The 25,376-nt window shown below is 43.1% G+C and overlaps 2 protein-coding genes across 2 annotated transcripts in view; one reads left to right on the top strand and one right to left on the bottom strand.

Annotated features, from left to right (window-relative positions):
- Nucleotides 1–12,571, bottom strand: part of wdr55 (WD repeat domain 55) — a 60,985-nt gene extending 48,414 nt beyond the window's left edge. Inside the window, exons 1-2 of the mRNA XM_059991802.1 lie at nucleotides 12,437–12,571; nucleotides 8,792–8,953 (exon numbers count right to left, since the gene is read on the bottom strand). Coding sequence (XP_059847785.1) covers nucleotides 8,792–8,797 — 6 coding nt within the window. The 5' untranslated portion in view covers nucleotides 8,798–8,953; nucleotides 12,437–12,571. The remainder of the gene's footprint in view (nucleotides 1–8,791; nucleotides 8,954–12,436) is intronic.
- A 152-nt stretch (nucleotides 12,572–12,723) lies between these two features.
- LOC132406314 (vimentin-type intermediate filament-associated coiled-coil protein-like) overlaps nucleotides 12,724–25,376 on the top strand; it is a 39,254-nt gene continuing 26,601 nt past the window's right edge. Inside the window, exon 1 of the mRNA XM_059991814.1 lies at nucleotides 12,724–12,923. Coding sequence (XP_059847797.1) covers nucleotides 12,724–12,923 — 200 coding nt within the window. The remainder of the gene's footprint in view (nucleotides 12,924–25,376) is intronic.

Raw genomic sequence — 25,376 nt, forward strand, 5'->3', positions numbered from 1 at the left:
TTACCTTCAGTCCTGTATTTTGATAATGCACACTCATGTCCTCAATCTGTATTGGAACAGGTTCACTTAATTGAGAAAACTGGATCCTCCCACCTCCCCACTCCCATGACGATATCATTTTACTTACAATGGGTAAATCAGAGTTTGTTATCAATATTGTAGCCCCAGTCTCTACCAACATAATGCACATTGACAAAATTTCAAGGGTTCCCGTCCTTCCCACCGAGGACTGTCACTAGTTATTTCATCAGGAGTCATTTTAACTTCTCTACAGCGATCTGAAAGGCACATTGCACTACACTACTGCTCAAAGTAGAGGGGTGATCCTCAGCTGACTGGGTTCATGGTTCTTGTTCTGCTCCCCACCTCATTCCGTCTTTAGACCAACAATTGTCCTGATCATACCCTGTTTTTCCCACAATTACTGCACTCATCTTGGCATTTTCCCCCTGTTCTTACAATCCAGGTCCACATGCCTTCTCTCTCTGTACCTAAAACATGCCACATGATCCTGTCTATCCTGTCTTACACCTGCTACTATAGCTCCACTCTTTCCTGCTTTCCTCCCTCTCCGCTTCTGCTCTCATTGGCTATACGTTTAATCAAATTCTTAGCTGGTAATGTGTAGCCTGGTCAGATGTGAACCCATGCCATCATTCAGAAGTTGTAAAGAAGACGTCATCATCCGATTTAGGCCACTATGTTCCTCATATGTCTGATATTTTTGTTCAGCATAATTCTCAACTTTCTCAGTGGGCTCTTGCTAAATTAAAGTAATTACAATCCAATTCACCTGTCCTTTACCTATTGTCAGGATCAGAATCACTGGCATATGTTGTGTGATTTGATATTTATTTTGTGGCAATAGTACCGTGCATCACATAATAATTATAAAAATATATTACAATAAGAATATAGATATATATTTAAGTAGTACAAAAAGAGAAAAAAGAAAAAAAGTGAGGTAGTTTGCATGGGTTCTTTGCCCATTCAGAAATCTGGTGGCAGAGGGAAGAAGCTGTTTTTAAAATGTTGAGTGTCTTCAGACCCCTGTACCTCCTCCCTGGCACAAGAGGCATAGTAAGAGATTTGAAGGGGGGAAAAGTTTGGAGGGGGAGGAGAAAATGCGAAATGATAGGAGAAGACTGGAGGGGGTGGGGTGAAGCTGAGAGCCAGACAGGTGATTGGCAAAAGGGATACAGAGCTAGAGAAGGGAAAGGATCATGGGACAGGAGGCCTAGGAAGAAAGAAAGAGGGAGGGGAGCACCAGAGAGAGATGGAGAACAGGCAGAGTGATGGGCAGAGAGAGAAAAAAACTAAATATATCAGGGATGGGGTAAGAAGGGGAGGGGCATTCTTCTACACTGTTAAGAATGAAGCTCTAGCCTTCTGAGTCACCCCTCAGAGGAGAGGGGAGTCTCCCCTTTTAACTCTTACTATCAGAATTGCTGGGGGGTGGGAACCGAACTGAAGAGACGGAGGAAGGGGTGATTGGCTCACAAATAGAGAAAGCTTGGAGACAGTGTGAGAGGAAGGATAGGCCGGTGATAGAGAAGGGATGCACTCAGACTGATGGTTTGAGATGTGTATTTTAATGCAAGGAGTATTATGAACAAAACAGATGAGCTTAGAGCTTGGATCAGTACTTGGAGCTATGAGGTTGTGGCCATTACATAGACTTGTATGGTTCAGGGGCAGGAATGGTTACTTAGAGTGCCAGGCTTTAGATGTTTCAGAAAGGACAGGGAGGGAGGCAAAAGAGGTGGGGGCATAGCACTGCTGATCAGAGATAGTGTCACAGCTGTAGAAAAGGAGGAAGTCATGGAGGGATTGTCTGCTGAGTCTCTGTGGGTGGAAGTTAGGAACAGGAAGGGGTCAATAACTCTACTGGGTACTTTTTATAAGACCACCCAATAGTAACAGGGACATTGAGGAGCAATAGGGAGATAGATTCTGGAAAGGTGTAATAATAACAGGATTGTCGTGGTGGGAAATTTTAATTTCCCCAATATTGATTGACATTCTGCTAGACTAAGGGGTTTAAATGGGGTGGAGTTTGTTAGGTATGTTCAGAAAAGTTTCCTGACACAGTATGTAGATGAGCCTACAAGAGGAGAGGCTGTACTTGATCTGGTATTGGGAAATGAACCTGGTCAGGTATCAGGTCTCTCAATGGGAGAGCATTGTGGCGATAGTGACCACAATTCTATCTCCTTTACTAGAGCATTGGAGAGGGATAGGAACAGACAAGTTAGGAAAGCATTTAATTGGAGTAAGGGGAAATATGAGGCTATCAGGCTGGAACTTGGAAGCATAAATTGGGAACAGATGTTCTCAGGGAAATATATGGCAGAAATGTGGCAAATGTTCAGGGAATATTTGTGTGGAGTTCTGCATAGGTACATTCCAATGAGACAGGGAAAGGATGGTAAGGTACAGGAACAGTGGTGTACAAAGGCTGTTGTAGATCTAATCAAGAAGAAAAGAAAAGCTTATGAAAGGTTCAAAAAACTAGGTAACGATAGAGATCTAGAAGATTATAAGGCTAGCAGGAAGGAGCTTAAGAATGAAATTAGGAGAGCCAGAAGAGACCATGAGAAGGCCTTGAAAGGCAGAACTAAGGAAAACCTCAAGGCACTCACATTTAAGTGAAGAGCAGGAGGCTAAGGCATGAGAGGATGGGACCAATCAAGTGTGACAGTGGAAAAGTGTATATGCAACCAGAAGAGATAGCAGAAGTACTTAATACTGAAGTGCTTCAGTATTCACTATGAAAAAGGATCTTGGCGATTGTAGGAATGACTTACAGAGGACTGAAAAGCTTAAGCATATAAATATTAAGAAAGGGACGTGCTGGAGCTTTTGGAAAGTCTCAAGTTGGATAAGTCTCCGGGATTGTACAAAATGTATCCCAGGCTACTGTGGGAGGCGAGGGAGGAGATTGCTGAGCTTCTGGCGATGATCTTTGCATCATCAATGGGGACGGGAGAGGTTCCAAAGGATTGGAGGGTTGTGGATGTTGTTCCCTTATTCAAGAAAAGGAGTAGAGATAGCCCAGGAAATTATTGACCAGTGAGTCTTACTTGAATGGTTGGCAAGTTGATGGAAAAGATCCCGAGAGGCAGGATTTATGAACATTTGGAGAGGCGTAATATAATTAGGAGTAGTCAGCATGGCTTTGTCAAAGGCAGGTTGTACCTTACAAGCCTGATTGAATTTTTTGAGGATGTGACTAAACACATTGATGAAGGTAGAGTAGTTGATGTAGTGTATATGGACTTCAGCAAGGCATTTGATAAGGTACCCCATACAAGGCTTATTGAGAAAGTAAGGAAGCATGGGATCCAAGGGGACATTGTTTTATGGATCCAGAATTGGCTTGCCCACAGAAGGCAAAGACTGGTTGTAGACAGGTCATATTCTGCATGAAGGTTGATGACCAGTTGTGTGCCTCAGGGATCTGTTCTGGGACCCCTTCTCTTTGCGATTTTTATAAATGACCTGGATAAGTAAGTGGAGGGATGGGTTAGTAAATTTGCTGATGACACAAAGGTTAGGGATGTTGTGGATAGTGTCGAGGGCTGTCAGAGGTTGCAGTGGGACATTGATAGGATGCAAAACTGGGTTGACAAGTGGCATATGGAGTTCAACCCAGATAATATGATGGCAGAATATAGTATTAATGGTAAGACTCTTGACAGTGTGGAGGATCAGAGGGATCGTGGGTCCAAGTCCATAGGACACTCAAAGCTGCTGTGCAGGTTGACTGTGTGGTTAAGAAGGCATATGGTGCATTGGCCTTCACCAACTGTGGGACTGAGCTTGGGAGCCGAGAGTTAATGTTGCAGCTATATAGGACCCTGGTCAGACCCCACTTGGTGCTCAGTTCTGGTCGCCTCACTACAGGAAGGATGTGGAATAAGTCGAGTGAACTCGGCCTTTTCTCCTTGGAGCAACGGAAGATGAGAGGTGACCTGATAGAGGTGTATAAGATGATGAGAGGCATTGATCGTATGGATAGTCAGAGGCTTTTTCCCAGGGCTAAAATGGCTAACACAAGAGGGCACAGTTTTAAGGTGCTTGGAAGCAGGTACAGAGAAGATGTCAGTGGTAAGTTTTTACACAGAGAGTGCATGGAATGGGCTGCTGGCGACGGTGGTAGATACGATAGGGTCTTTTAAGAGACTCCTGGATTGGTATATGGAGCTTAGAAAAATAGAGGTCTAAGGGTAACTCCAAGTAATTTCTAAGGTAAGTACATGTTCAGCACAGCTTTTGGGCCGAAGGGCCTGTATTGTGCTCTAGGTTTACTATATTCTATGTTCTATCAAGCCAACTTGTATCCATCTGGCTGGCTCACCCTGAATCCCATGCAATCTAAACTTCCAGACCAGCCTCTCATGTCAAAGGACTTACTAAAGTTCATGTACAATAGATAAATGCCCCATCTTTATCAATATTCTCTGCTACCTCTTCAAAAGTGCAAACACGTTTGTGAGATATAATTACACAAGCACAAGGGCATGATAACAATCTCTAATCAGTCCTTGCCTTTCCAAATGCTGGTAGATCCTGTCCCTCAGAATTCCCTCCAGTAACTTTTCCACCACTGATGTTAGGCTCAACAGCCTGTAGTTCTTTAGCTTATCATTGCTGCCCTTCTTAAATAAAGGCATATTAGCCACATTCCAGTCTTCTGGTACCTTATCCATGGCTAACAAATATACAAATATCTCTGTCAGATCACAGGAATTTCTTGCTTCCCACATCTTAGGATAACCCTAGTCAGACCGTGTGTATTTATGCACTTCTAAACTGCTTCAGAACAGCTGGCACCTTCTCCATAATGTTGATTTCTGTCTGAGCAACTTTCTTCCATGGCTCCACACATATACAGTATGACCACACTGATCCTTTAGGGAACCTATTCTCTCATTAGTTACCTTTTTGCTTTTAATACACTTGCCATGCCCTGAGTTCATCTGCTTTACCTGTCAGCCTTCTTGCATTGAAATAAGAGCAGGTAACAATGATTGAATTTACCTCTGCTTGCAATGTGCCTATACAACCTTCTGATTGAAAGAGGGAAAGGATATTTAAAGATAACAACATTTGATTCCCTGGACAATGCTAACTGTGCTCCCTGCTCACCTGCTGGGACCCCAGCTCACCAGGGCCCTGGTTCCTGTGCTTGTACTAAAATTACTGGATGCATTTTGATTATTGTGTTCAGTCTGGTTGCCTTATTATAGGAAGGATATGGAAGCTTAGAGAGGGTACAGAGGAAATTGACCATGATACTGCCTGGATTAGAGAACATGTTTTATGAGGATAAGTTGAATAAGGGCTTTTCTGTTTAGAGCAAGTGAGGATGACAGAGGTATACAAGATTATAAGAAGTGTAGATTGAGTAGACAGCCAGAGTGGAAATTGCTCATACAAGGGGGCATAATTTTAAGGTATTTGGAGGAAAGTATAGGGGAGATGTCAGAAGTATGTTTTTCACCCAGATAGTGTGCCGAATGCCCTGCCAGGGGTGGTAGTAGAGCAGATACATTAATGACATTTAAGAGCTCTTAGATAGACACATGGATAATAGAAAAATGGAACACTATGTACAAGGGATGGGTTAGATTGATCTCAGAGTAGTTCAAAGGTCAGCACAACATCATGGGTCAGTATGATAGTGTTCTGTTTCCAGTTAACATTTTTAAGAAAATTTGTGTTTGGCATTAATAGAAAAACATCCTATTGTCTGGAATATCTGCTCTCAGTGAAGTCCCGAGTGTGCTGGGTGGTAGTCATCCTTACCCATCCATACTTCTGAGATCTGTAACAACAACAGCAAGCATCTCAACTCATTGGTAGGATACCACAAGTCTTTCCAAAATCCTCCAAATCCACCAGGAAAATCTACCAGAAATCTACTCAAGCCAATGTTCCCAGCACTGACGCTCCAATTACACCCAGGCTTTCAAACTTTATCACCACCAGGCTCAAAGGCAGCTTCAATCCTGCTGTTAACAAATTCTTGAACTCACCTGTTCTACAATAAGATTTACTCACCACACAATCTACCTTACTTACACTAAAGTGGTCTTGCACTTTATTGTTTACCTGCACTGCACTCTCACTGTAGCTATTGCTATCATTGTATCTTGTTTTACCTCAATGTAATACTTTGAGCAGTATGAACACTATACAAAACAAGCTTTTCACTGTATCATGGTGCATGTGATAATAATAAACAAATACCAATATCTTTGATGAAAATGGCACCGAAGAACTGAAAATGTTAAAGTAAATTGGTGAAAGTGGCCACAAACTGTTGACCTGTGAAAGAGCCTTGATCCACTTTGAGGAGCCTTTAAGCAAGCTGTCTTCCAGCTGCATGGCTCATTTCCTTTCCTGTCCTGCAGCTGGCAGCATTGCTATATCCACTCTGCTGTGGTGGGATCTCAGAGAGTTGAACAATTCTGATCCTCATTTAACAGGAATTTGTTAAGAGTTAGGTGAGTTAAATCCAAGTATCATGTGTGAGAGCTAGCAGTTGAGCAAGTCCTTTGCTCCCAAAAAAATCTTCCCTTTGCACAGCCTCTACCTCTGGTTCCAGCTTGGACCTTGACCACCAGTAACGCAACTCCAGAGTGAGACTTTACTCGCTGCCACCGGGAAGCCAGTATCACCACTTTCCAGCACCATGTCTCTCAGGCCACACCACCAGCTCTTGGAATCTCAAAGCCTCCATCTTCCTCCCACCCCAACTCTCCACTCTCCTGACACCACCTGCTCTCTTCCCCTCTCTGATCCCAGCTCTAATTGTCACTAGGTCTTCACCAGGATGCAAAATTGGGTTGACAAGTGGCATATGGAGTTCAACCCAGTTAAGTGTGAGGTGCTTCATTTTGGTAGGTCAAATATGATGGCATAATATAGTATTAATGGTAAGACTCTTGACAGTGTGGAGGATCAGAGGGATCTTGGGTCCAAGTCCATAGGACACTCAAAGCTGCTGTGCAGGTTGACTGTGTGTTAAGAAGGCATATGGTGCATTGGCCTTCACCAACCGTGGGACTGAGCTTAGGAGCCGAGAGGTAATGTTTCAGCTATATAGGACCCTGGTCAGACCCCACTTGGAGTACTGTGCTCAGTTCTGGTCGCCTCACTACAGGAAGGATGTGGAATAAATCGAGTGAACTCGGCCTTTTCTCCTTGGAGCAACGGAAGATGAGAGGTGACCTGATAGAGGTGTATAAGATGATGAGAGGCATTGATCATATGGATAGTCAGAGGCTTTTTCCCAGGGCTGAAATGGCTAACACAAGAGGGCACAGTTTTAAGGTGCTTGGAAGTAGGTACAGAGGAGATGTCAGTGGTAAGTTTTTACGCAGAGTGGTGAGTGCATGGAATGGGCTGCCGGCGACGGTGGTGGAGGAGGATACAATAGGGTCTTTTAAGAGACTCCTGGATTAGTACATGGAGCTTAGAAAAATAGAGGGCTATGGGTAACCCTTGGCAATTTCTGAGGTAAGTACATGTTCAGCACAGCACTTTGGGCTGAAGGGCATTCCCTCTGACCTTCCCTGAGGCAGAAAATTCTCACCTGCACTTTAGTGTCCCCCATGACATCGAGCTCTCCTTCCATTGCCTCCGTCTCTGAGCCCAGTTTTTTGGCAAGGATGCCACACCCCCACTGACCCTGCCTGCTCTTGCCCCACTGAACTTGTGTTTTCATACCTCAGTTCCATTCTATTACCCGTTTCAGTCCCTTCCCCACCTACATCTGTGACACTTCTCATGCCCTCGATCTCCTCAGTAACTTTCAATTCCCTGACTCTGACTGCCTCATCTTCACCATGGATGTTCAGTCCCTATACACTTCAATCCCCCATAAAGAAGGCCTCAAAGTGCTCTGCTGCTTTCTTAACAAAAGAATTGTCCTTCACCATCATCCTCCTCTGTCTGGCAGAACTGGTTCTCACCCTCAACAATTTTTCCTTCAGCTCCTCCCCCTTTCTCCAAACTCGAGGGATAGCTATGGGCACTTACATGGGCCCCAGCTATGCCTACCTCTTTGTTGGCTATATACAACAGCTGATGTTTGAAGCCTTCCCCAACTCTTCCTCTGCTACATTGACAAATGCATTGGCGCTACTTCATACACCTATATTGAAATTTTATCAACATTGCACCCTGCCCTAGAATTCACTTGGTCCATCTCTGACACCTCTCCCCTTTCTTGATCTCTGTCTCCATCTCTTGGGACAAACTGTCAACCATCATTTTTATAATTCCCACGGTTATCTCAACTGTACCTCTTCCCACCCTTTCTCCTGTAAAAATGCTATTCCCCTTTCCCAGTTTCTTTGTCTCTGCCACATCTGTTCCCAGGACACGCTTTCCATTCCAGGACATCAGAGAAGTCCTTCTTCTCCAAAGAATGGAATTTCCCTCCCTCCACTCTTGATGTTGCCCTTACCCGCATATCCTCCATTTCCCAAACATCCGCACTCACTTCATCTCCCAACTGCCTTAACAGTGATAGAGTTCCTCTTCTCCTTGCATACCACCACATCAGTCTCCAGATCCAACATATTATTCTTTGCAAACTTCTGCTGTCTCCACAGGGATCCTAGCACTAAACATATCTTTAGCTTTCCCCCCTCCTCCACTTCGCTTTCCACAGGTATCATTCCGTCTGCGATTCTCTTGTCCATTTGTCATTCTCCACTAATCTCCCTTATTCTTACAAGTGGTCTAAGTGCACCTGCCCAAATACCTCCTCCCTTACCTCCATTCAGGGCTCCAAACTGTCCTTCCAGGTGAGGAAATACTTCAGCTGCAAATCCACTGGGGTCACCTGTTGTATCTGGTGCTCCCAATACAGCCTCTTCTACATTGGTGAGACTTGTTGTAAACTGAGGGACCACTTTGTCGAGCACCTCCACTCCATCTGCCACAAACATGACATCCCAGTGGACAATCATTTTAATTCCAATTCCCATTCCCATTCCAACATGTTGGTCCATAGCCTCCTCTTGTGCCAAGATGAGGCCACCCTCTGGGTGGAGGAGCAACAACTTGTATTCCATTTGGGTAGCCTCCAACCTGATGGTATGAATATCACTTTTTCCTTCTGGTAAATTAATTCCCCCCATCTATTTCACATTCTGACCTACCTCTTCACACCTGCCTATTACTTTCCCCTGGGTCCCCCCCCACTTCCTTTCCTCCTATGGTCCACTCTCCTCTCCTATCAGATTCCTTCTTCTCCAGCCCTTGACCTGGCTTCACCTATCACCTTCCAGATAGTCTTGTTCCCCTCCCCTCACCTTTTTATTCTGGCATCTTCTCCCTTCTCAGGGTCTTGGCCTGAAACATGACTGTTTATTTATTTCCATAAATGCTGCCTGACCTGCTGAGTTCCTCCAACATTTTGTGTGTTGCTTTGGACTTACAGATTTTCTCGTGTTTAAAATTTTCTGATCTACCAGATTTAATGACAAATCCTCAAGGCTTAGATTTTCTCATGCCCTTTATCCTTACTTTACTTTTATTGTCACCAAACAATTGATACTAGAGCATACAATCATCACAGCGATATTTGATTCTGTGCTTCGCACTCCCTGAAGTACAAATCAAAGTAAATATAATAAAAATTTAAATTATAAATCATAATAAGAAAATAGAAAAGGGAAAGTAAGGTTGTGCAAGTCAGCAAACACGAGGAAATCTGCAGATGCTGAAAATTCAAACAACACACACAAAATGCTGGTGGAACACAGCAGGCCAGGCAGCATCTATAAGGAGAAGCACTGTCGACATTTCGGGCCAAAGGGTCTCGGCCTGAAACGTCAACAGCGCTTCTCACTATCGATGCTGCCTGGCCTGCTGTGTTCCACCAGCATTTTGTGTGTGTTGTTGTTCCAAGGATGGAAGATTGGTTTGTGTGTGTCATACTAGGTTGTGATGCACGCTAGAAGAATGTTTTCTACGGTGCACCTATAAAAATTAGTGAGGGTTTTAGGGGACAGGCCAAATTTCTTCAGCTTTCTCAGGAAGCAAAGGCGCTGGTGGGCCTTCTTGGCAGTGGACTCTGCTTGGTTAGACCAAGTCAGGTCATTTGTGATATTCACCCCGAGGAACTTAAAGCTTTTGACCTGTTCAACCTGCGCACCACCAATGTAGATGGGGTTGTGCGGTCCGCTACTCCTGAAGTCAACAACACATTCCTTCGTTTTGCTGACGTTGAGGGATAGGTTATTGTCTTCGCACCATGTGACCAGGTTCTTAATTTCCTCTCTGTACTCAGACTCATCACCTGCTAACAGATTTGTAAAATAATTTGTGTGCGATCCTACCCTTGTTAAAGTGTGACAGGGAAGTGCAGTTAATAGTTCATCTGAGTCAGATTTCTTCCAGCCACATTAACAGAATATAAAGCAAAACATAAACATCAGCAAATGAAGGAGATAACACAGAGATCAGGTAGTGTCTCAGCAGCTTTACCAGTGAGCATAAAGCTCCTCTCCCACATCCCTCCCTCCTAAGCATTAGTTAAATCTGAGAAGGAAATTGATCCAGATTTGGGAGATCTGTGCTTCAGAAGACCAGATCTGATACTCATGTAAAGAATTTGCTACAGAGGTTGGGCTGTGGATCGTGAAATGCAGGTGCCCTCAAGAGGTTGATATCACCACTTGAGTCTCTAGGGGACTTTGACCTTTGAATGGAATTAACAGAACAGTTCTCGTCAGGCATTTTTTCTGGACGAAGACACACCCCAGAGTTAGGAAAAGACTAGTAATTCAGTCTAGAGCTGAATGAAATAGAATTGGTGGATAATTAGAACAGCTACCTCCATCCACTTATTGCTGTTCTGACAGCAGAAGTTGAACAAAAAGAGATGTTATTCTGTTGTCAGTATTCATTCCGTGCTAACAGGAGCTGCATTGTAGGTAAGTGTTTCTGAGGCTGAATGTAATCAATTCACGACCTGCCTTCAACAGGCTGCTGATTTTACATGTTTATATCTTCCTGAACCCCTGTGACCTTCATACAGAAAATGATTTGCTCACATCTAGCATAGAGAGGTCTGTTTTTCTTCTGTTTTATTCTATAGATAATATTTTGAGTTTAAAATTCACAACTGTATTTCCCAATGTTTCTGTGGTCCCATTTGGGAATCTCTGAAGGCGACAAGCTTCTGATTCCTGCTGCTCTGCATGTTGTGCTTAACCAGCTTTCTTTGGCCCATAGCCAATGGATGTGGGTACAGCTGATGCCTTTCCAAACTCTGCAATATTCTTTCAAAACAAAATTCCTTCTTCAACTTTCTTTAGTAATATAAAATGGTCCCCAAAACCTACCTCTCCAACCAACCTAATATCTTATACATAAGAAGAACTGCATATGTTCAAAATATGGATCATACAAAATGCTGGAAGAACTCAGCAGGTCAGGCAACATCAATGTAAGGAAATAAACACTTAATGTTTTGTGTAAAGACCTTTCATTGAAATACTGTTGACTGTTCATTTCTCTCCATTGACGCTACCTGACTTGCTGAGTCAGCATTTTTTGATACCTTCCTAGTTTGGTCTTTTTTGCCTTGTAATCTTGTAAAAGGGTCTTGGTGATTGTAGTGATGACTTGCTTCAGACTGAAAAGCTTGAGCATGTAGATATTAAGAAAGAGGATGTGATGGAGGTTGGTGACTGGTGAAGTGCCTCAGGGATCTGTTCTGGGACCCTTACTCTTTGTGATTTTTATAAATGACCTGGATGAGGAAGTGGAGGGATGGGTTACTAAGTTTGCTAATGACACAAAGGTTGGAGGAGTTGTGGATAGTGTGGAGGGCTGTCAGAGGTTACAGCGGGACATTGATAGGATGCAAAACTGTGAAAACAAGGATGTTGCCTGGATTTGGGACCATGCCTCATGAGATAGGTTGAGTGAACTTGGCCCTTTCTCCTTGGAGTGACGGAAGATGAGAGGTGACCTGATAGAGGAGTGCAAGATGATGAGAGGCACTGATCATGTGGATAGTCAGAGACTTTTTCCCAGGGCTGAAATGGTTGCTACAAGAGGTCACAGGTTTAAGGTGATGGGGAGTAGGTACAGAGGAGATGTCAGATGTAAGTTTTTTTTACTCAAGAGAGTGGTGAGTGCGTGGAGTGGGCTGCCGGCAACGGAGGTGGGGGCGGATACAATAGGGTCCTTTAAGAGACTTTTGGATAGGTACATGGAGCTTGAAAAAAATAGAGGGAGATAGGTAAGCCTAGTAATTTCGAAGATAGGGACATGTTCGGCACAATTTTGTGGGCCGAAAGGCCTGTATTGCACTGTATAGTTCTCTAGTCACAGAATAACAGATTTGAGCTTCCTCAGCACACCTTGGTATACGGTATGATTGTATCAAATAACAATGACGTACTTTTCCTTGCTCTTCCTTTTAAGTTTCCTTCCCAATAATTTGCACCAATGGAATGTTCCGTCTATCCATCCAAAGTCTAGTAGAATCCTTCTGATAGTTGGATGATGTGATGGCTACCTAGAACCCTGATCCTCTGTCCCCCGGCCCTCTAATCTGTGCTCTCCCGCACTCCCGGCCCCGTCTCACCCCTCCAGCCACCACAGGCTCCCCAGCGACCTTCTACCCGGGCTGACGCCGTCGTTCGCCATGGGCATGCGCGCTGAACTCAGGCCGGGCCCGTGGCGGGGATGCGCAGGATGTCGGTGCTGAGCCCGGTGCAGATTAAGGAGGCGAACGCGCACCTGGCGGCTGTTCACCGCCGGGTGACGGAGTTGGAGCGCCGGTTGGAGGCGGCCGAGCGGACTGTTCGGGAACAGGCTGAGCGGTTGATGGGCAAAGACCGGGAACTGCAGGCCGCAGTCAGGGAGCTGGCGCTACGCAAGGACCGGTGAGGGAGGGAAGGGGGGTGCAAGTGTAAGAGGGAAAGTGTTGGAGGGAGACAAGGGAAGCGGGATAGGGCAGAGGCAGGAGAAGAGCAGTGGGGTGCAGTTGTGGGGGGAGGTGGTGTAGGAGAGCGATATATATATAGAGAGAGAGAGGGGGGGGAATCAAGGAAAATTGGGGGAGGGATTATGGAGTTGGAGACACCAAGAGAGGAGAATTTGGAGGTGTGAGGGAATGGGGAAGTGCTGAAGAGGAGGACTGGGAGAAGTGAGAAGGATTCATTGGCAGGAGGCAAAGTGGGAATAAAGGGAGCCTTCATTCCCTTATGCTGCCTGGCCTGCTGAACTTCAGCATTTTGTATGTGTTGCTTGAATTTCCACCATTTGTAGATTTTCTCTTGTTTATAAAGGGAGCCTTTTCAGGTTGGCTGCTAGTTACTTGTTCCACAGGGGTCTGGGTTGGGACTGATTCTTTTTATGTTATATGTCAATGATTTGGATGATGGAGTTGATGGTTTTGTTGCAAAGTTTGCAAGCAATGTGAAGATAGGTGGAGGGGCAGGTGGTTTTTAGGAAGTCGAGTGGCTGCAGAGGACTTAGTAGAAGAATGGGCAAAGAAGTGGCAGATGGAATACAGTAACACACAAACTGCTGGAGGAACTCAGTCGGCCAGGCAGCATCTAGGAAAAGAGTGCAGTTGACGTTTTGGGTATTAGCTGACTGTACTCTTTTCCTAGATGCTGCCTGGCCTGCTGAGCTCCTCCAGCATTTTGTGTGTTGCTAGGATTTCCAGCATCTACAGATTTTCTCTTGTTTGTGAAATTGAATGCAGTGTCAGGAAGTGTATGGTCATGCACTTTGGTAGAAGTAATGAAAGGATTAACTATTTTATAAATGGAGAGAAAATACAAAAAACTGAGGTGCAAAAGGACTTGTGAGTCCTTGAGCAGAATTCCCTAAATGTTAATTTGCCAGTTTAGTCCATGGTGAGGAAGGCAAATGCAATGTTGGCATTTCTATCAAGAGGACTAAAATATAAATGCAGTGATCTAGTATTGAGACTTTATATAGCACTGGTGAGGCCTCACTTGGAATATTGTGAGCAGTTTTGAGCCTCTTATCTTAGAAAGGATGTGCAGAAACAGGAGAGGGTTTAAAGGAGGTTTACAAAAATGATTCTAGGATTGAATAGATTGTCATATGAAGAGTGTTTGATGGCTGAATTCAGAAGAATGAAGGGTGACCTCATTGAAACCTATCGAATGGTGAAAGGCGTTGATAGAGTGGATGTGGAGAGGATGTTTCCTATTGTGGAAGAGTTTAAGGTCAGAGGACACAGTCTCAGAATAGAGGGATGTTCTTTTAGAACGGAGATGAGGAGGAATTTCTTTAGCCAGAGAGTAGTGAATCTGTGGAATTCTTTGCCATAAGCAGCTGTGGAGGCCAAATATTTATATTTAAGGCAGAGATAGATTCTTGGTTGGTCAGGGCATGAAGGGATACAGAGAGAAGGCAAGAGATTGGGGGCTGATAGGAAAATTGGATCAGCCATGGTGAAATGGCGGAGCAGGCTCTTTGGGCCAGATGGCCTTATTCTGCTCCTATATCTTATGGTTTGATGGGAGGGTCTGAGTGGTGCACCACAGAAACACTGGATTTGTGTTGCCTCTTGTATCTGTCCACACTAATCCCATTTAGATTATTCCACTGCGCCTTTTATCAAGTCAATTTGGAGTTTTGGTTTAAGTACTTGTCCAGATGTTTAAATATCCTAAGAACATATGCCTCCATCATGTCTTCTGATAGTAAGTTTTTCTGACTCCTGTTGTCCTCTGTGGAAAAAGTTCTGCTAAATTTCTTGTCTTACATTGTAAACATATGCCTTCTCATCTGAGGCACATCCAACATGAAAAATATGATTTATAGAAAAATTATTTTCTATTTAACTCTCAATTTTGTATACTTCTTTCAGGTTACCCCTTATCCTCTCCTGCTCTGGGGAAAACAAATCCAATCTGTCCAGTTTTGACTTAGAATTGTAATGCTGAAATCCAGGCAACACCCTGGTGAATCTCCTCTGCACTCTTTCCAGTGCAATCACATCCTATGGTATAGTGCCCAGAGCTACACAAGATATACCACGGGTGTCCTAACCAATGTTTTATAAAGCTGTGGTTTGATATTCCAGCTCTTGTGTTCTGTACTGTGGTTGCCAAAGGTGAGCATACCATATACCATATACCATCTCTGTCATCTTATTTCTGCCCCCCCCCCCCCCCCAACTGTCACTTTCAGGATTCATGTAGTCTGGATTATCAATATACCCTGGGGCCCTATCATTTACGGTATTTGGCCTACCCTTGATTGGCTTACAAGATGCATCACTATGCAATTGTCAGGACTAAGTTTCATCTGCTTATTCTCTGTTCAATTTTTCAGGTGATCGAGAACCTTAAATAACATTCTTTCCATATGCAACATCACCAATTTTCTTGTCATTCACATCCAAGTCATTATATATCACAAACATTAAGGGCCTTAGCACCGATCCTTGTGATATAACACTGGTCATAGTTTTACAATCGGAAAAGTAACCTGCTCCACCACCCTTTTCCTCCTATTCCCAAAATAACTTGGGATTCAGTGTGCCTATCAGCCCCGCATCCCATGTGACCTAAACTTCAGGATCAGCCTATGATGTGGGATCTTGCCAAATACCTTACTGAAACTTGTATAAGGTTTATGCATTTACTAACTAAGCTTAATGTGCTTAGTTAGCTCCTCAAAAAACATTATGTCAAATTTCTTCAAATGGATTTTTCACAAACAAAACCCTGCTAGCTATCTCTGACTAATTTCTACCTTTCATAGTGGAGATGAATCCTATCCCTTAGCAACACACACAAAATGCTGGAGGAACTCAGCAGGTCAGGCAGCATCTATGGAAATGAATTTCAAGGTTGACGTTTTGGGCCCTTATATGTTTATCCAAAAGTTTCCCTTATTGACTCTGTACAAAATATCCAGCAGCCCCAGCTATCTCTCCCTTGCTCATCATTAAGGACCCTCACCATTTAGGACATGCCTCTTCTCATTATTACTCAATGTTTGAAGAACAGCTTTTTCCTCTCTGCCTTCAGATTTCTCCATGGTCCCTGAACACTACCTCATTATTTATCCTTCACACAATATATTTTGAACCTTTATAATAATTTGTCTTGCATTGTACCAAACAACAAATTTCATGACATACACCAGTGATGATTAATCTCATTCTGAAATAGCAGTCTGGGATACATCAGGCTCTGAGGATTTATCCACCTTTACATGCCTCTTTAAGAACTCTCCTGATGCTAACTGTCCCTGAACATCACCATTCCTTGCCCTGAACTCTCCCTCTACCGTGACCTTCATTCAGGACATTGCACATGTCATTCAGCTCTTTCACGAATGATTCCTCTGGATCCTAAGATGCTTACTCTTTCCCTGGCTGCTTTCTTCATTTTAACACATGTAGGGATTAGGCAGAAAAATGGTTCCGCACAGCCAAGAAGGGCCAAAAGGCCTATTTCTGTGCTGTAATGTTCTATGGTTCTATAGAATGCCTTGGAATTCACCTTAATCTTATCTACAAATAATAATTGCATGGCTCCTTGCTCTTCTGATTGCCTTTTTAAGTATTTTTCTGTACTTTTTTTTCATTGGACTCTGCCATTTTAGTTGCCTATTCAGGTCCCCCCCCCCCCCCCATGATATGGTAGGGCTCCATTCCTGAGAGCTGTGTGTACCCAAACAATTTGCAAGCCAGATACAGGTTTCCCCTGCTATCTGAAGGTAGAGTGTTCCTATGAAACTGTTCGTAAGCTGAAATGGCATACAGCGAAAAAGCAATTACCATTAACTTAAATGGGAAAAAATTTTGAACGTTCCCAGACCCAAAAAATAACCTAAATCATACCAAATAGCACATAAAACCTAAAATAGCATTAACATATAGTGAAAGCAGGAAAGATATGATAAATACACAGTTATATAAAGTAGAAATAATGTATGTACAGTGTAGTTTCACTTACCAGAATTGGGAAGATTGAGCCAAAACCGATTTGTAGAAAAAAATCGACACATACACACATCTGCACACACCTGCCTGTGCAAGGCTTCACGGTCATGGTAGTTTTTTTCGTAAAAGTGAAAATCCTCTTTCAGTTATCAAAAACAAGTCTTTCGAAAAATTGAAGCTGTGTAAAGTGAACGTTCAGAAAGTGGGGGACACCTGTATACAGCTCAAACAGTGTTCTCTCACGCAGATACTACAGTTGGCAAATCCTTCCCCATTGGTCTCCCAAACATTTGTTCAGTGTACGTAAAATTGAGCATTCATAAACTGAGAGATCATGTACCTATCATACACTTCATTTTGTTATTCTTGAATTCCTTAGCATCTGTTTTTCATCCACAAATTCGTAATCTTTCTGTCCTTGCCTTTCGTCTCCAAGGGGACATGTCGGCCTTGAACTCACTGTCATCCGACTTAATGAATATTTTAGAGAGAGAAGTACCACACAGAAACAGCCTTTTGGCCCATCTGGTCCAAGCTGAAACCATTTAAGCTACCTACTCCCATCGACCTGTACCAGGACCATAACTCTCCATATCCCTATTTATCCATGTACCTACCCAATCTTCCCTTAAGTGTTGAAATCAAGCTTGCATGCAGCACTTGTGCTGGCAGCTCATTTCACACTCTCATGACCCCCTGAGTGAAGATGTTTCTCTTAGTTCCCCATAAACTTCTACCTTTTCACCCTTAATCTATGACTTCTAGTTATAGTCCCACACAACCTCAGTGGAACAAGTCTGCTTGCATTTACCCTATCTATCCCCCTCATAATTTTGCATACCTCTATTAAATCTTCTCTCATTCTTTTCCATTCTAAAGAATACAATCCAAACCTACTCAATCTTTCCTTATAACTCAGGTTCTCCAGACTTGGCAAAATCCTTGTAAATTTTCTCTGCACTCTTTCAACCTTGTTTACATCTTTCCTGTAGGAAGGTGACAAAAACTGTTCACAGTACTCCAAATTAAGCCTCACCAATGTCTTATACAACTTCAGCATAACATCCCATCTTCTGTACTCAGTAGTTTGATTTATGAAGGCCAATATGCCAAAAGCTTTGTTTACGACACCACTTTCAATGAATTATATACCTGTATTCCCAGATCTCTTTGACAACACTCCTCAGTGCCCTACTTGTTTACTGTGTAAGAACTACCCTGGTTCATCCTACTGAAGTGCAAAACCTCACACTTTCTACATTAAATTCCATCTGCCTTTTTCCAGCTGATGTGGATACCTCTGCAAGCCATGATAGCCTTCCTCATTATCCAGTACACCCTCAATCTTGGTATCATTTGCAAATTGGCTGATCCAGTTAACCATGTTATCATCCAGATCACTGATACACATGACAAACAAGAAAGGACCCAGCACTGATCCCTGTGGCACACCACTAGTCACAGGCCTCCAGACACAGAGGCACCCCTCTACTACCATTCTCTGCCTTTTCCCACAAAGCCTATGTCTAATCCAGTTTACTATCTCATCTTGAATGCTGAGCAACTGAACCTTGTTGACCACCCTTCCGTATGGGACCTTGTCAAATGGCTTACTAAAGGCATGTAGACAACATCCACTGCCTTGCCTTAATCCACTTTTCTGGTAATTTTCTCGAAAAACTCTTATATAAGGTTGGTTAGACATGACCTACAATGCATGAAGCCATGCTGACTATATTTAACCAGTCCATGCCTACCCAAGTACTTACATATCTGGTCCCTTAGAATACCTTCCAATAACTTTCCCACAACTGATTGTCAGACTCACTAGCCTGTAATTTCCTAGTTTCTGTTTAGAGACTTTTTTAAACAGCTGAATCACATTGGCTATCCTCCAATCCTCTGGTACCTCTCCTGTAACTAAGGATGCTTTAAATGTCTCTGCCAGGGCCCCAATGATTTCTGTACTTACCTCCCATAGGATCCAAGGGAACACCTTTTCAGACTCCAGGGATCTATCCACCCTGATTTGCCTCGGTAGCAAACACCTCCTCCTCTGTAATCTGTGCAGGATCCATGAAGCTTTCCCTCACTTCTATAGATAGACTCAATCCGTCTCCTTAGTAAATACAGATGCAAAGAATGCATTTAAGATCTTCCCCCATCTGTTCTGGGTCTAAACCTGGATTACCATTCTGGTCTTCCAGAGGACCAATTTTGTCCCTTTCAATCCTTTTGCCCTTAACCCTTAGGAATCTCTCTTTTATGGTTTAAAGATATAAAAGTAAGGAGAAAGGACTCATTACATTTGGTGGTGCTTTGCCTGCCTTCCAATGCCACCGGTGCCTCTGACGTAGCACAGGAACAGGTCCCTTGGCCCATGATATTTGTGCTGAACATGAGGTTAAATTAAATATCTTTTCCACCTGTATGTGATCATATCCTTCCAGTTCCAGCATGTTCCTATGTCTATCTAAAAGCCTCTTAAATCTGCTATTGTATCTGTCCCTGATTACCAGTTCCAGATAGTTGCCAGTCTGTTAATTTAAAATACTTGCTTTGCACATCTCCTTTAAACTTCCACTCTTTCATCTTAATACTGTGTATTGTACCATTTGACATTTCTACCTGGGGAAAAAAGATTCTTACTATCTATGCCTCTCCTGATTTTATAATCACTGTTCACAAAATGCTTACCTTCTGACACTTTCACCACCTGCCTGGCCCTCACTTCCAAAGATTAAATCCAGAAGAGCCTTACCTGAGTTGTGTCCAATCTAGTATCTTTCCTGCATGGGCTCTTGTTTGGAAGCCTTATGTGTGGCACCTTGTCAAAATCATGGAAAATCCGTGTAAACAGCATTCACTTACTCTCTATCCTGCTGTTATTTTCCCCTCAAGAATCCAACAAATATGTCAGGCAAGATTTCCTTTTAAGGAAGCCATGCTTATCATGTGCCTCACAGTACCCTGAAATCTCATTATTAATACAGGGCTCTAACGTCTTGCCAATCAATTAAGTCAGGATAACTGGCCTATAGGTTCCTGTCTTTTTGTCTCCCTGCCTTAAAGAGTGGAGTGACATTTGTGATTTTCCAGTCCTCCTAATCATTTCAGAATTTAGTGATTCTTGAAAGATCACTCCTAATGCCTCCACAATTTCTTCACCTAATTCTTTTAGAACTTTCACGCTTGGTCCATCTGGATCACGTGTGGTCCATACCTATCTTCCTTGAGCTTCCCAAACACCGTCTGGTTAGTAATGATAATTACACTCACTTCTGCCTCATGACTCTCAAATTTCTGGCATGCTGCTGATGCCTTCCACAGTAAAGACTGGCACAAAATACCAAGTGAGTTTGTCTGCCATTTCTTTGTTCCCCCATTACCACCTGTACAGAGTAATTTTCCTATGGTCCAATATCCACTTTTGCCTCGATTTTACTGTTTATGTGTAGTCATGAAACACTACAGCACAGAAACAGGCCTTTCAGCCCATTTAGTTTGTGTCAAACCATTAATCTGCTTAGTCCCATTGACCTGCACCTGGACCATGGACTCCCATCCATGTACATTCCCAGATCTTTCTTAAATGTTGAAATCAAACCGGCATCCACCATACTCTGGCAGCTCATTCCACACTCTCACCAACCTCTGAGTAAAGAAGCTCCCCCTCAAGTTCCCCAAACATTTTACCTTTAACCCATAACCTCTGGCTGTAGTCACACCCAGCCTCAGTGAAAAAGTCTGCTTGCATTTACCCTCATAATTTTGTATACGTCTATCAAATCTTGCCTCAATCTTCCACATTTTCAGGAATAAAGTCTGAACCTATTCAACATTTCCATATAACTCAGGTCATTCACCTCCTGCAACATCCTTGTAAATTTTCCCTGCACTCTATCAAGCTCATTTACATCTTGCCTGTAGATAGCTGACCAAAACTGCACAGAATACTTCAAATTAGGCCTCGCCAATGGATTACAATTTCAATGTAACATCCCAACTCCTGTACTCAATATGTTGGTTTATTATGAACCTATCTATCTTTCAAGAAATTATGGATTTGTATTCCCTAATCCCTCTGTTCTACTGCACACATCTGTGTTTACTGCTCACCGTGTAAGACCTATCCTAGCTGGTCCTCCTAAAGTGCAACATCCTATCTGCCTTTTTTCAGCCTATTTTTCCAGCTGGTTCAGATTCCGCTGCAAGCACTGATAGTCTTTTTGCTGTCCACTACACTCCCAATCTTGGTGTTATCCATAAATTTGCTGAACCAGTTTGACACATTATCATCTAAGTCTTTGATTTAGATTACAAACAACAACAGACCCAGCACCAATCTCTGCAGTCAGAGAGGTAACCATCTATTACCACTCCCTGGCCTCTCCCGCGAAGTTAATGTCTAATCGAATTTACTGCCTCACCTAAAATGCCAAGCTGCTGAACTTTCTTGATCAACCTCCCATGTGGGACTTTGTTAAAGTCCATGCAGATTATATTCACTACCTTGCCTTCATCAATCTTCCTGGTACCTACCTCAAAATTCTATAATTTCGGTGAGACACAACCTACCACATACAAAGCCATGTTGACTATCCCTAATCAGCCCCTATCTATCCAAATACTTATATATCTGGTTCCTTAGAATACCTTCCAATAGCTTTCCCATTACTGATGTCTGGGTCACTGGCCCATAATTTCCAGGCTTATTCTTAGGGCCTTAACCAATGGATTAACATTCCAATCCTCTGTTATCTCACTCATGGCTAAGGATGTTTTAAATATCTCTGCTAGGGTCTCTGCAATTTCTGCATTGGTCTCACAGGGCACAAGGGAATTCCTTGTCAGGCCATGGGGTTTTGTCCACCCTAATTTGCCTCAAGGGTGGTAGGGTGGAGATGCATTTCTAGCAAAGGAAGTATAAGGCACTCCTTCCCTCTGCTAGCCTGCAGGCCACCCTTGAGCAAGGTGAAGCACCTGTTTAGTTCTCCTACACCCCCTCCTCCCCCCAATCAACCAGCCTTTGGAGCAGGTGGTGGATAGGCATATGAGCAGCAGATGCATATCAGGTCCTGGGTATGCGACCTCTGACACCAGGCAGACAAACTCTGAAGAGTATTGATAATGGCTGGGGTTACCCGTCTTGTAAAGATACTGCCCAGAAGAAGGCAATGGAAAACCCCTTTTGTAGTAAAATTTGCCAAAATCACAGTCATGGAAATACCATAATCACCTATGTCATATGACATGGCACATAACGAACAAAACAGCAGACATCTCCTCCTCAGTAATCTGCTGCATTGCCTCACATTTATAGATCCCATCTCCCAAGTAAATACAGATGCAAAAAAAATCTATTTTAAGATCTTCCTCCATCTCTTTCGGCTGCACACAAAAATTACTACTCTTGATTTTCCAGAGGACCAATTTTGTCCCTTGCTATCCTTTTGCTCTTAATATATCTGTAGAAGCTCTTAGGTGTATTGTCTGCCTTGTCTGCTAAGGCAACCTCATGCCTTTTTGTCCTCCTGTTTGTTTTCTTAAGTGCTTTCTTGCATTTCTTGTACTCCATTAGCACCTCATTTGTTCCTACCTGCCTTTACCTGCAATGCACCTCCTTTTTTTCCATACCAAGGTTCAATATCTCTTGAAGACCAAGATTGCCTACCCCTGTTATCTTTTTATTTTGACAGGCACATACAAGCTTTATACTCTCAAAATTTCACTTTTGAAGGCAAACCCACTTACCAAGTTCACCTCTGCCAAAAAAATGACCTGTCCCAATCCACACCTACCAGACCCTTTCTGATTCCATCAAAATTGGCCTTTCTCCAATCTAGGATCTTAACCTGAGGAACAGACCTATCTTTTTCTATGACTACCTTGAAACTAATGGCATTCTGATTAGGAAATGCAAAATGTTCACCTACACAAACTTTTGTCTTATTCCGTAATAGATCTAGTATCACATTCTCTCTACCTTGGACTTCTCTGATTAAGGAGGACTTTTTCTGAACATATTTGACAAACTCTTTCCCATCCAGCCCTTTTACACCGTGGGAGACACTTAATATGTGGGAAGTTAAAATCACCTACTATCTCAACCTTGTGTTTCTTGCAACAGTCTGTGTTCTCTCTAGAAATTAGCTCCTCTAACTCCCGCAGACTGTTGGGTGGTCTATAATATAATCCTATTAATGTATTTATACCTTCCTTATTCCTCAGTTCTACCTGTAAAGCCGTACTTGATGAACTCTTCAGGATGTCCTGACTGAACACTGCTGTGGCATTTTCCCTGACTAGTAATGCCACTACTCCCCTTTTAACCCTCCCACTCTACCACATCTAAAGCAACGAAGTTGCCAGTCCTGCTCTTCCTGCAACCATCTCTGTAATGGCTACAATGTCATAATTCCACATTCTCATCCATGCTTTAAACTTATCTGTCTTTCCTACAGAACACCTTGAATTGAAATATACTAGCAAACCTTTCTGCTAGGATATTAGCCCCCTCCACTTCATGTGCAAGCTGTCCTTTCTGTACAGGTCTCATTTTCCCTGGAAGAGAGCCCAATGATCCAAACATCTGAAGACCTCCCTCCTGAAATATCTCCCTAGCCACGTGTTAAACTGTATGATCTTCCATTTTCTGGCCACCATAGCATGTTGAACAGGTAGCCACCCTGAGATCACAACCTTTAACTTAGCACCTAACATTCTGAACTTATTTTCCAGGACCTCATCACCCATCCTTCCTAGGTCATTGGTACCTACATGGACCATGACTTCTGGCTGCCCACCGTCCTACTTAAGAATGCTGTAAACTCGATCTGAGATGTCCCTGACTCTGGCACCCAGGAGGCAACATACCATCTGGGAATCTTGTTCTCGTCAACAGAACCTCCTTTCTGTTCCCCTAACCAACGAATCCCCTGTCACTACAGCTTGCCTCCTCTCCCCCTTCCTTTCTGAGTCACAGAGTCAGACTCAGTGCCAGAGACCTGACTGCAGGTGGCTTTCCTCTGCTACATCATTCCTCCTGCCCTACAGTATCCAAAGCAGTTTACCTTTTGTTGAGGGAAATGGCCACAGGGATACTCTGCACTGGTTGCTTATCCCCTTTCTGTTATCCTGACTGTTATTCTTTACCTGTTTCCTGTCCTTGGGTGTAACTACCTCTCTGTAAGTCCAATCTATCAACTCTTCTGCCTCCTGATTGATCTGGAGTTCATCCATTTCCAGCTCCAGCTCCTTCTCACGGTCTGTTAGAAGCTTCAGCTGAATGCATGTCTTGCAAGTGTGGTCTTCATGGGCACTGAAGATCTCCCTGCCTTGCCATATCCTGTAAGAAGAGCACTATCCTGCTTGACATCCCCACTGCTCTAAATGTGCAATAAGAAAAAGAATAAATAACAAAAAAAATCTACCTGCAGCCTGTGCCTTTCCTAAGCTTTGAAGAGCCAAAGCCTCAACTCCCTGCTAGCAGTGGCTCACTCACACAATGGCCATTCGCACCTGACATTTTTTTTTATATCTGAAAAACCTTTTAGCATCTTCTTTTATATTATTGGCTAGCTACCTTCATATTTTCTTTGTTTTCTTATTGCCTTTCTCGTTGCCTACCATTGGTTTTTAATTGTAGCTTCCCACAAATTTTTTGCTATATTGTATATTGTATTGTCTTCTGTTTTTATGCTGTCTTTGACTTCCTATTAACGCCACAGTTGCTTCCTCCTTCCTTTAGAATGCTTTTTTTGGAAGAACCAATCCATCTTCTTCTGAATTACTCCCAGAAGCTCCAGCAATTGCTGCTCTGCCATCATCCTTGCTAGTGTCCACTTGCAAAGAAAATCTCATGCCCCAATTGTTACCTTTACTCAACTGTGATACCAATACATCTAACTTCTTGCTTCAAAGTGAATGCTCTTTACTCTATATGCCTTATCATTACGACCCCCCCCCCCAACTCTTTCCAATGGACTTGTTGGTTTAAACTTTGTATTTGACTCTAGCTTCCCATGTCTGCATTACTCTTCTGTGTCTCATTATTCAATTAAATTTGTTCTTTCCTATTCAGCTGCAGCCTGTACAGTTTGTGCAGGTCCAACTTTACTCAGAAACAGTCTGAGTGATCCAAGTATCTAACTTCTACATCCCTTATTACTATGGTCTATTTTCTTTCCTACTTCCTAGATGAGCTTTCCTGGCTGTTGTTGCTTCCACCCTGAGTCCACCTCCCAGCACAAGTATCTAAAACTTGTACATCTTTGAGGTGGAAAGTGGAGGGTGATATTGAGGGAACAGAGGGAAGAAGGAGGAGTGAATAGATGGAGAGAGAATAGTGAAATATGGGAGAGTTTGGCATGTATTGTTAGGTGGAAAGAGCTGTCTG

Source organism: Hypanus sabinus, chromosome 16 (genome assembly GCF_030144855.1).
Source record: "Hypanus sabinus isolate sHypSab1 chromosome 16, sHypSab1.hap1, whole genome shotgun sequence".
Lineage (NCBI taxonomy): Eukaryota > Metazoa > Chordata > Chondrichthyes > Myliobatiformes > Dasyatidae > Hypanus > Hypanus sabinus.